The 12369-nt window shown below is 38.9% G+C and overlaps 2 protein-coding genes across 2 annotated transcripts in view; both read left to right on the forward strand.

Moving 5' to 3' along the window:
- Nucleotides 1-12369, forward strand: part of LOC112046503 (unconventional myosin-XV) — a 128573-nt gene that overhangs the window by 34609 nt on the left and 81595 nt on the right. Inside the window, exon 2 of the mRNA XM_052884379.1 lies at nucleotides 6886-7027. Coding sequence (XP_052740339.1) covers nucleotides 6887-7027 — 141 coding nt within the window. The 5' untranslated portion in view covers nucleotide 6886. The remainder of the gene's footprint in view (nucleotides 1-6885; nucleotides 7028-12369) is intronic.
- On the forward strand, nucleotides 1868-6075 carry LOC128198515 (uncharacterized). The gene is made up of 2 exons (XM_052884380.1): nucleotides 1868-2690; nucleotides 5189-6075. The coding sequence occupies exons 1-2, from the start codon at nucleotides 2646-2648 to the stop codon at nucleotides 6011-6013; spliced, it is 870 nt and encodes a 289-aa protein (XP_052740340.1). The 5' UTR covers nucleotides 1868-2645; the 3' UTR covers nucleotides 6014-6075.

Genomic DNA, 12369 nt, shown 5'->3' on the forward strand with positions numbered 1-12369 from the left:
GGGAATGTTCGTATCTTAAAGTATAGGCACAAAATAAAATCAAACTAAAAAAAATTGTCAAGACAAAAATTGCTAGAATTTTCACCAACAAAAATAAACCTGTTGTTTTTGTTTTTTTTCATAAACCTGTTCATTTGTATTAACCTTTTTATGTCATTCCACTCCTAGATTTTTATTTGACTAGTTAATGTCCACGATTTCGTCCGCGTGAATTTGGCATTTTGACTATACTTACCGCGGAAACTCCTTGAGGGATCCTTCTATTTGGTTGTATTATATCTTCTATGTTTATGATTGTTTTGGTTGCTAGTAAATAGTTCATATCCATACATGCAATGTTCAGATCTTGAAACCATGAACCTAAAGTAATTCTATAGTAGTGAGAATAATTTCAATGGTAATTCGAGGCGGATTATGCTGCTGATTGGTAGCGGATTAAACGAAAGAACTATGTTCATACTTTCGAACACTAGTAATATTATAAAACGCGAAAGTTTGTATGGATGTATGTTTGTTTGGATGTTTGTTACTCTTTAATAATAATTAACGCCGCTACTACTGAAGCGATTAGGCTGAAATTTGGAATGGATATATATTTTACTCTGGATTAACACCTAGGCTAAAAAAACTCCACGGATTCCCGAGATTTGCGAAAACCTGATGATTTTGATGGTATGAATGTTTGTTGCTCTTTCACGCCTCGGCTGCTGAACCAAATCATCTGAAATTTGAAGTTAAGATGGATTGTAATCTGGATTAACGCGGGATTTGTGAAAAACTGAATTCCATGCGGACAAAGTCGCGGGCATTCGCTAGTTATTATATATGGCGAAGGACGCTATATTAATAAAATCTGTTAATCTATACAAAGTATACCATTGTTGTATTGATAAGGTCCTTAACCAAACGACACGAACTCGTAATGTATTCCGAACGCTGCACGCGTTTAGAAAGCCTTTCTTAGCACGTACGTTGAATACAAATGCAATTATAACCCGTCCCAACAAAAAGACGACGTTACTCTACCGAACCTTGAACTACATTGGTGCTTTCTTATTCGTCACTATTATCTATTTGTATTCATTAAAAGTGCGTCCACAGTTCCCTTTTGCCGGACGGAAGCGTCCGTTGCGATTGTTTACCGGATTCAATGAACTTTTTGTGGGTCGTTTTAGAATCGAGAGAACTGTTTTTACTTTTAAATATTAATGATGTTAAGGTCAATAAGCTTCGGAAATATGCAATGGCCGGTGTGTATTTAGAAATTCGCTGACTTTTATTGCCATTTTTAAATGGGGATATGGGAAAATATGACAGAAATTTGTTAGAGCCTAGCCTTGAATGCTTGCATGGAGAACATATTTTATAATTTATGCAGTGGAGACAGTTTTAAACCAATTTAAAAGGCAAGCACTTTTAAATTAGTTGAGAATAATTGAGTTTCAATTACAGTTATAACTTTATCTTAAAAATCAACACGTTTTTATTGCTTCGTTAAATAAGTTCATTTGAAAGTAAGGAGATAATACATGACCTTATAAAATACGTCAGTTACGCAAATAATATAATATTATTTAGTGTCATAATATTCTATAGATAGATAGCTATTGCCTATTAAAATCTATATATGTTTTAAAAAACTTTGTTTACACAAGTGACTAAATAATAATTAATTAAATTTGTGTTTTACAAAACGATAAGTAATATTATTTTTCTTAATATCTACTAATGTTATATAAATAACATTGGCCTCTTATAATAAAAAGATGCACAATCATGTAGAAAATTTCACTTAAAACTGACCAATTTTGCTTTAACAATTTTAGAATTATTGTTAAGAAATCCCAAATTCAGAGCAAATTCAACTTTAAGAATTGAGTGCCAAGAAGTTGTGTTTGGCATTCATTGAGTGGGGACGTTATTTGGTCACTGATTGTGCATCCACTTGTTAATAGAAGATCGATGATAAAGTAAAGTTTGTGGTGTTGTGGGGGGTAACTACAGAATCTCTGGATCTTTTACCGATAGAAAGCCACGTTTTGTAAGTGTCTACTACTACTACATTTTATCCACGAATTCCCACAGGAACGGGAACTGGGAACTGCGCGTGTGAAACCACGTGACGCCGGCTATTTAGCTATATCATTTAAATGTTTCGGTGGATCTAAGCTTTTAATTTGATATTGGGCTGTCCAAATCAAAAACCATATAGCCATAGAAGTGCAGAAAATTCTGATATATCACAATATTATACAAAAATGCACCCTACCGTTTATCCTCTTTTAAAGGTAATGAAGCGGAAATCCTCTACGCTAAAATTGAACATGTTGCCGAGAGTAACGCGTCGATTAGACACCGTGTCGCATAGACCGTGTCTGGCCTTTCACAATATCTCGCTCTACAAAATACCTAATCACAGAGTTTGATATAGAAATAACAGCTATACGTCAAAAATTCTCGTTATCGCATACGTGTTTTATCACGAAGTTTTGCTTAGTTGCATTTTCTTTGAATGCAACGCCGAAACCATCGATTGCGTTCCTGTTGTTTGTAAATCATTGTTTTGTTTCGATATGACCGCTGGGGCAATGTGTCGGTATATAACAAGGCCGTGGAGGTAAAGGGGCATCTTATATCGGTCACACATGGCGGTGACAACCCACTTGGTGTTTATAACGGGCTTGCTTTGCGTAAGTATTTTTTTTAAATGTTTTTTTTTTAATATAGGTCTATGCTTAAAGCCTTATTGATGCGTTCATAGTTGGGTATAAGCTTGGTTCTGTGTGCAGGTATGAAACTGTTTGGATTGATTTGTAGATCTCTGTAAATAAATTTGAATTTAACTGTGAACGCATGAGTAGCGAGCTTCCCTCTCATTCTGAGAGAAGACTCGTGCTCAATAGTGAGCCGAATATCGGTTGTTAATGATGATACTAATGTTATAAACAGGTGAATTTTGTGAGGTTCTAGGATGATCTCTGAATGTCATCATCATCATCGTCACTATCAACCCATATTCGGCTCACTGTCGAGCACGAGTCTCCTCTCAGAGAGGGGTTAGGATAATAGTTCACCAAGCTAGCCCAATTCAGATTGGCAGACTTCACATATATAGATAATTAAGAGAATTCTTAAGAATGCAGGTTTTTCCTCACGATGTTTTCCTTCACCGTTTTGAGACACGTGATATTTATTTTGAAATGCATGAGAACTGAAAAGTTGGAGTTGCATGCCTGGACCGGATTCGAATCTACGCCCTTCTAATCAGATGTCATATCCACTAGGCTATCACGGCTATAAATATAGGATGTACATAAAGTATTAGTTATTGGCTGATCGCTTTTGTAAATTGGCCTCAGAAAGTTAACATTGAATGTTACGTATGTAACACGTACAAGTATTCGGCCTTGCATCTATCCACTATACGTTTCACAGAGGATATAGCTGTTAAATAAGCGATTAGCCTTATTTATTAATTATTACGTATGGATCTATCGGATGTAACGTAGTATTAGGGAATGTTAATATTATCCTGCATTACACTAACACTTAAACGCAAAATGCAATAATTATATTATAAATTTATAAAACTTGTGTCTCAAACGGTGAAGGAAAAACATCGTGATACCTAAGAATTTTCTTAATTATCTGCGTGTTTTGAAGTCTGCCAATCCGCATTGGGCCAGCGTGGTGGATACCCTGACCTCTCTCATTCTGAGAGGAGACTCGAGCTTAGCAGTGAGCCGAATATGGGTTGATAATGATGATGATGATTTTGGTATATCAGTATCTTATAAAAACGTCTTATCATAGCTTCAACGTCATAGCTTCTTCGGCTACAGATTTAAATCTAGTCCCCATATTTATAAACATAGATTGATATAAAACTCAATTTTCTCCAAAGTAAAATGGACCTAATTACTACTATTTAAAGTTCACGATACTTTTTTAGCAGTTAAAATACTACACTCGTAATCCTGGGTACCTATCGAAGTTCGTAAACTTATTTCTCAACCTCACCTGACATAACCTCTTTCCGGTTATGTCAGTGTACCGATCAGACCATACGATCAATAGAATACGAAGAACACCTGTTTGCACACACACACTTACAAACTAACTATCACGAGTAGATCTTCAGCGTCGAATGTTAGACTCCGTTCCACGAAACAAGTCCCGTAGATGCGGCGCTAACGTCTTAATGGCGGTCTTATTGTCATTTGTGTAAGGCGCTTTAAATTTTCGCCGCGGGATATTTTCGTGGCGCGGTGTCTAGTCTGAAGATGACAATGGCTGCCATTTTTGGTAGACATTGTTTGTTACATGATTCATATTGTTGCACCTTCAAATTAACGATTGTATTGACATTGATGAGTAGGTGTAGTGGAAAGATGCCAACAAAATAATGTAATTATTGTGCGATTTTAAACTGATACGTGTGTTAAAGATTTAATGTATAATGTAATGTGTATAAGTATATAAGTTATATTTAAATGTAATACAATAACGTACGCTTACTTTGATGCTAGATAGTGATGTGTGTATTGTTTAAGTATAATTATTATTAATTAAGCGGACGAACGCGACTTCATCCCTTAGATTTTATTTTAGCCCTTAGACCTCTTTAATCCAGCCCTTAAAAGCAGTATCGCTGTAAAAATGGAGTATCTTCTCCCGTTTTCCCAATATTTCTCTTCACTGCTCTGCTCCTATTGACCGTAGCGTGATGAAAAGTAAACTATAACCTGCCAAGGAGTATGGAGAATAATTGTACCAAGTTTCGTTAAAAATCCGTCGAGTAGTTTTTGTTTCTATAACGAACATACAGACAGACAAAAACTTTACTGATTGCATTTTTGGCATCAGTAACGATCACTAATCACCTCCTGAGAGTTACTTTGGAAATATATTTCATGTACACCTTATGAATACACCACATGAATGGATCTCTCTACATCATCATCATCATCATCATTATCAGCCGATGGACGTCCACTGCTGGACATAGACCTCTTGCATAGACTTCCAAACAAAACGGTCTCGAGCCACGAGTATCCAGCGGCTCCCTGCAACCCGCTCGATATCTTCGGTCCACCTAGTAGGGGGTCGACCAACACAGCACCACCTCTCTACAGCTTTATTATAATTATAGATTTTGTCGTGATTTAATGTTATGTTTTGGTTCCAGTCGGCTGTCCAGGGCCAGTATTATGCGTCGTCATACCCGTCGTCCTACCCGTGCAACTGCGTAGCGCCGCCCGCGCCCGCCAGCCCCATCTACATATCGCTGCCCACCCCCGCGCCGATATGCGTCTCCCCACCCCCGCTGCCGCCTTTGATGATAGAGGTGCCTTTACCGCCACCGATAACAATATCACCTCCACCGTTACCTCCTATGTGTGTGACTCCTCCGCCTTTAGCTCCGATCACGGTGACACCTCCGCCGTCACCCCCCATGTGTGTTAACCCACCCCCTCTGCCGCCCATGTGTGTCACCCCACCCGCTCCTCCGTTGATGTATGTGAATCCTCCGACTCCCGATGCGATTCTTATCGAACTACCGTGTCCGGGTCCTATTATGATAGAGCTGCCGCCCATCATGGTTCAGCCGCCCGCGCCGCCGCCGGTGATGGTGCAGCCGCCCCCGCTTCCCCCAATACCTGTGCAACCCCCGGCGCCCGCGCCGATGATGATCCAACCGCCCCAGCCTCCCCCGATGTACATCCAACCGCCATCTCCTTGTCCTATCACAATCCAGCCTCCTTGCCCGGAGTCTATCTACGTGCAACCACCTCCCCCGGGTCCTCTGACCGTGCAACCACCCCCGTTGCCTCCAATTTGTGTCCAACCCCCTCCCCCACCTCCGCTCTGCATCCAGCCTCCCCCGCCGGAACCGTTCTGTCTTCAGCCGCCCCCGCCGCCGCCGATCTGCTTCGCCCCAAACCCCTGCCCAGCGCCGACCTGTGGCTGCGGGGTACCTCCGACGGCGTTGGTCGCACCGATATATTTATAGTACAATAGAACTAATATAATTACAATTATTAATAGACAGAATTAAAATGTTGTTTAATTGAACTATGTATTTTTATTTTCACCAACACCTCAACACCTTGTCGAATCTTTTTTAATACAAATATTTTGGTAGGTACATGTAAAAAAATAACTTGAAATGATAATTAAATATAACATAATATTATGATAAAATTTGAAATTAAACTGTAGGATTATTTTGATTACTTCAGTCATAGAATCCGTACAACTTGGATGTATCCCTGGTGTTTATTAGTTTAAGCTTATGATTTAGTTAGTATTATTTAAAAAAAACAGGGAAATTTTTCTATACATACATTATGCTGCTGACCTCTGAGCCCTGAGGTGAAAACTCAAGTCTTGTTGAGAAGGCCTATTATAGGGCTATATTCTTATCAGCACCGAAAAGCACTCGTATGAAGATGACGCTTTGTTAAGGAATTATGTCTAGTACGTAGTACTCGTAATATGGGATATATTTTACGAGTTTTCACGTTATGAGCCCAACTTTTGTCGAATTGTGACCCTTCGCCCATTAACCAGAGATCTAATTGTTAACCTATTTCATTATTATACTGGTTATTCACTTCGATAACACCGGTAAAACAACACTCGAACTAAAACAAAATATATCGATGGTGACTCTATAAATTAGCAGTAGTACTGCGGGCGACGGGAGGGGAAGAACTGCACGGGTATGAACTCGTGCGCTCGGAGCATCGCTACTCCCTCCCGGGCCCGCGGACTATCGGGGGTATTACGAACGATTTTGCCAAGCTATAGTACCTAATACATGACTGGCCGAGTCTTCTCTGTCATTATGTATGTGTTTCAAGAGTTATGTTTGTCCTTCAGCATGGCGGGGCTCGCGGAGTGGTCGGAGGGCGCGGCGGTGTGGTTCCAGCCGGCCGGCGCGCCCGCCCCGCTGCCCGGCGAGCTGGTGGAGCTGCACCGCGCCGCCAAGGTGCTGCTCGTCAGCGCTGTCGTCAACGGCCAGGTAATACTCCTTCAGCACCGCGGGGCTCGCAGTGGTAACTTATACACCACTAGCTGACGCCGTGCGGTTTCACCCGCGTGGTGTGCCCGTTCCCGTAGGAATACGGGGATAATATATAGCCTATAACCTTCCCCGATAAATGGGCTATCTAACACTGAAAGAATTTTCCAAATCGGACCAGTACTTCCTGAGATTAGCGCGTTCAATCAAACAAACAAACAAACAAACTCTTCAGCTTTATAATATTAGTATAGATAACTAAGGTATATTAGTATAGCTTTTTTTTTATTCTTTACAAGTTAGCCCTTGACTACAATCTCACCTGATGGTAAGTGATGCTGCAGTCTAAGATGGGAGCGGGCTAACTTGTTAGGAGGAGGATGAAAATCCACACCCCTTTCGGTTTCTACACGGCATCGCACCGGAACGCTAAATCGTTAGGCGGTACGTCTTTGCTAACTGACTGGTGGTAACTAGCCACGGCCGAAGCCTCCCACCAGCCAAAAGCTATTAGGATGAGTTAGCCTAAGATTCTTATTGTATCTTATTGTACCTACTCTCTTTCACAGTTACGTACTATTTAGAAAATTGCGCTGCCTTATGATTATTTAAAAACTACGGACACAGGAGTAAATGGTCATCATCATCCGTTGGACGTCCACAGCTGGACACAGGCCTCTTGCATGGACTTCCAAACAAAACGGTCTCTAACCGCGAACATCCAGCGGCTCCCTTCAAGCCGCTTGATTTCCTCGGTCCACCTAGTGGGGGGTCTACCACCACTGCGCTTTCCGGTGCGGGGTCGCCATTCCAGCACCTTAGGACCCTAACGTCCATCGGCTCTTCGAACTATGCGCCCTGCCCATTGCCACTTCAGCTTCGCGACTCGCTAAGCTAAATCAGTGACATTGGTTCTTCTGCGAGTCTCCTCATTTTTGATTCGATCACGCAAAGAGCCTCCAAGCATAGCTCTATCGCCCGCTGAGTGACTTTGAGCCTTTTAGGAGTAAATGGTGTGACAGCAATATTACGTTATAATATGAAATTATACAATAATTAAACAATAATTCCATTACGTGAATACGTGACTTTTAAAATCAATAAAGAAAGTAAGTTAATCAAACATTTCTCAAGTGATCGCCATAAGCATTAAGATGCGTTTATAATGGTGCTAATATACTATGTGACGGGGATATTTGTTAACTAGCATTTACTAATGGTTACCTAACTAATATTACCAGAATTCTTTTGCAATTATTATTTACAATATGTTAATTTCAATACTTTAGGTGGGTTTTGTTTTAGTTTTAGATAGGGCAAAAGATAAAGGAGTGATAACAGAAACAAAGGGTTTCAGGACTCATCACCGCATTATTGGTATTTCCTAGACAAGTTAAATATTATAAAGAGGTAAAGTTTGTGGTAATCTATGGATCTACTAAACCGATTTTGAAAGTTCTTTTACTACTAGAAAGCCAAGTTCATCGTGAATGTCATAGGCTATATTTTATCCCCGTATTTTCACTGAAACGGGAACTACGCGGGTGAAAATGCTGGGCGACGACAATTAATAAGTATAAATATTGTTACATACCTTATGTTTAGTGCAAGGGAACGAAACTTCAGTACATTGACTTTTGGACATATGAGATTATGCGGAAATAAATTAGTAGGTGCAGACTGTAAGCGTTTCACAATTTCAACTAAGTTCTACATAGTAAATTGGACTGGTGGTGTATTACAACCAAGGTACGATTTAGTGGTCCTGAGTTCGATCCCGGGTATCAAGAGAAAAACATTTTTGTCTTTTTTTTTTGTTTTCTCAATTCAAATAGTTGAAAAATCAAAAATCATTTAAAATTGCAGTTGACTTTAATACAAAAATATTCGTATGCGGATATAATGTCGCTGCTATGTCCAACGTTTTAACATGTAGATTCACTTCTCCTTGAAGTATTATATTCTATAGTTTAGTGTGTACGCGGGCTGGCTAGTTTGGCGCGTAACGCAAGAGCGTAGCGCAGGAATGTCGCTAGAGAGTTGAGTCCGACATTTTCCGCGCGCCACGAGCCGCTGGCTTGATGTCTCCACATTTTACAGCCCATTCATCTTTATTACGATACTTTTTAAACCTCGCAAGAAAGCTCAGCTGGCGATAGAGCGAACTATGCGTGGAGTATCATCATTAACAACCCATATTTGGCTTACTTTTGAGCACGGGTCTCCTCACTATATCATTTATCATCATTATCAACCCATTATCGGCTCACTGTTGAGCTCGAGTCTCTTTGAGGGGTTTGGTCAATAGTCAACCACGCTAGCCAAGTGCGGATTTTCTTAATTCTCTACGTGTGTGACACGCAGAGAATTAAGAAAATTCTCTGGTATTGAAACACGTGATATTTAATACATATTTAATGTGGGCGTTTACTAGTTTAATAATAAAATGTAAACACACAATATATGGCCATATAAATTGTTAGAATTCGCAACGTTTCGTGTATTGGCTGCCTGTTCTTGGTGCGTAACTCAACCACGCAAGGTCGCGCCTCAGGAATGTCGATAGAGAATTGAGCACCAACTACAAAAGAACTTAACTGCTTGGTAAAATATCATTGTCTACTTTGACTCAAAACGCATATTAGAATAAGTAAACTGTGATTTATATTGTAGCTAGCTGCGCCCTGCGGTACAACCCGCGAAATACGTACATACACGTAATTGTGTTAATTACGTGGTATTATCTAGTATCATCATTTTGAATTTCAGCAAATCGGTTAAGTAGTTGCGACGTTAAAGAGTAATAAACATCCATACAAACTTTCTCGTTTTTAATAATAATAATAATAATATCTTTAATAATAATACACATACACATATTAGTAGGACAATAATAAAATAATTACTAAATGTTTGTAGAGAAGGTCGCTATAAGGTTGTTTAACGCCGTGCCCTGTGAGCAGGGTTCAGAATCATTTGTTAGGCTCAATAGCTCAACGGTAAGAGCGGTCGGACTCATCACCGAGGGGTGGTGGTTCAATCCTCACCCCGTTGGTCTATTGTCGTACCCACTCCTAGCACATCACTAGCACTAGTCACTAGTCTATCCCGACTAGTTGGAGGGGAATGGGAATATTGGTCATATTTAATACATATGGCAAATATTCTCTTACTAAAAAAAAAATTGTCCGGTCAGCTAAAATTGTGAACGCGACATTGCAACGGCAGCGTACGAAGTTAGTTGTGGGCAGCATGCATGTCTAAATGTGAAAAGCGAGAGCAAGTACAATTTAAAAATAAAGTAACTTTATTATACCTAAATTTTGTTTTTTACTACCTGGTAAATTTATACTCGCACATCTGTATTTTTCTTAATAAAACTCTTTAATTATGATACCTATAATAGGGATAATGACTGTTTTTTAAATTGTATATAAATTAAGAGTATGCTAATAGTAAAGCAATTTTGTAAAAGGAACAGGGTATCTGCGATCATTACTTTCGGAGCTACAGGGATTTAAAGGGTCAGATTTGCGGCGCTGCCGCGGATCCCTGAAAAACGCCCCATACAAAATGGCACGAACTAATGACGTCGTAGATAATGTAATGATCGTTAGATTTGTATGTGCGTTCAAACAAAATTACTAATATCTTTGTTATTTGTGCGTTTATGTTTATAGTTCACATATTAAAAAATGTCACATTTAATGTAAAGAAGCTAAAACTGTATAAATTTTCATCTAATTACGATAAAAGATTTTTAATACATTTTGAAATTTTATAATCTCATTTATTTTGCAAATATCCAGACAATCTTTGCTTTTTATGTATAAATTAGTTAACATTGAACCTATTTACCGGAATGTATAATAAAAATCAATATATTCAAACCTAGTCATCATCATTTGTTGTCCTTTTATGGCGGCTGGGAAAGTTGGTAACCCTGCTTGTGTGTGCATATGCACTCCCGAGGCACAGCCGTCCTAAAAAACCGATAATAATGATGACGACATTTATATCTTGCGTAATAAAAATATTACTATTTAGATAAAAAACAGTTTGCCCGGGCAAATTCCAGTTTATTACACTTTAGTCACAGTATAACCAGTAGGTTGACTTCATACTAGAGGTCGAAACGCGAGCTATACCTACGCACCCCGAACGTTTTTTACTATTTGGTCACCTAGTGTGGTGGTAATACCTAGATGGCATCACCAAAATAAATATATGAAGGTCCTTCAATCATTGATCAGTATCAGCCTTATTTAAATCTACCAATCAAAAAACAACACGCATTTTATTGATCACTTCCTATTTTACTACAATTTACAACGTATTTTATTTGTCTATTTAAAAAAAAAAGTGTATTTACAATCACAAAACTAAATGGAAACACAAAGTTGGCAAATGTAATTAAAATGCTGGAGCCGGGCAGCCCTATCACATGTTTACGTGCCGCGTGGCTGTAGGTATTTATTTCAAAAATACGGCCGAGTTACTATACTGCTTTTTATATCTACTGTGCTTTAGTGGTCTAATTTATGAACCCTTCATAACATTTTCCAATTTTGTAACTTATACAGATAACATAGACCCGCTAATTACATTTACTAGCTAATCATTAAATTCTACTTAGTAATAATACTTAGAAAGTGCAGTCGGTAGCAGGACGGGTGCCGTTAACCCAAGCCTGTTGTTGCTCACCTTACTTAGTTATATGTGGCCAGCGGTTAGTTGCAGTGCAAGGTGCTTTGCGGTTACATCACGAGCTTTTACTACTAATTCATTACGAGTACTATTTAATTGAAAATATCGGGTTTCTGTGCAAAACTTCGTTTCAAAAAAAAAGACGTGAAAAGTGTGATGTGACATTCAAATTAAATGAGGAATTTAACTGGAGTGCAAGGGAGTCTAATAGCTGATTTGCTCATTATGGTACTTTCAATAAATTAGATGCTGTGTAGTGAATAGATCGGAATTCTGTAAACAACATAAAAGATTGAACAAAAAGTGCAATGTGACATTAAATTCGTCTGCATTCAAAAGCGCGGGTGGATTAAATTAACTACTTTGGGTACATGGGAGTTAAATAGCTAACTTGCTCATTATGGTATTTCTTTCATTGAATTAGATCAATGTTGTTGAGTGAATATTCGAAATTCTGTGTAAACAGAACACAAAGCACTTAAACTGCGCTTGTTTTAAACATCAAATCAGTAAAATATTTGAACGAAAAAAGTGCAATGTTACATTTTAAACTGTCGCCCCAGACCGCGAATGAGGAATTTAACGTAAATAATTTAACTTTGGGTGCAAAGTAGTTACACTAACTTGCTCGTTGT

The sequence above is a fragment of the Bicyclus anynana genome, chromosome 11 (assembly GCF_947172395.1).
Source record: "Bicyclus anynana chromosome 11, ilBicAnyn1.1, whole genome shotgun sequence".
NCBI lineage: Eukaryota > Metazoa > Arthropoda > Insecta > Lepidoptera > Nymphalidae > Bicyclus > Bicyclus anynana.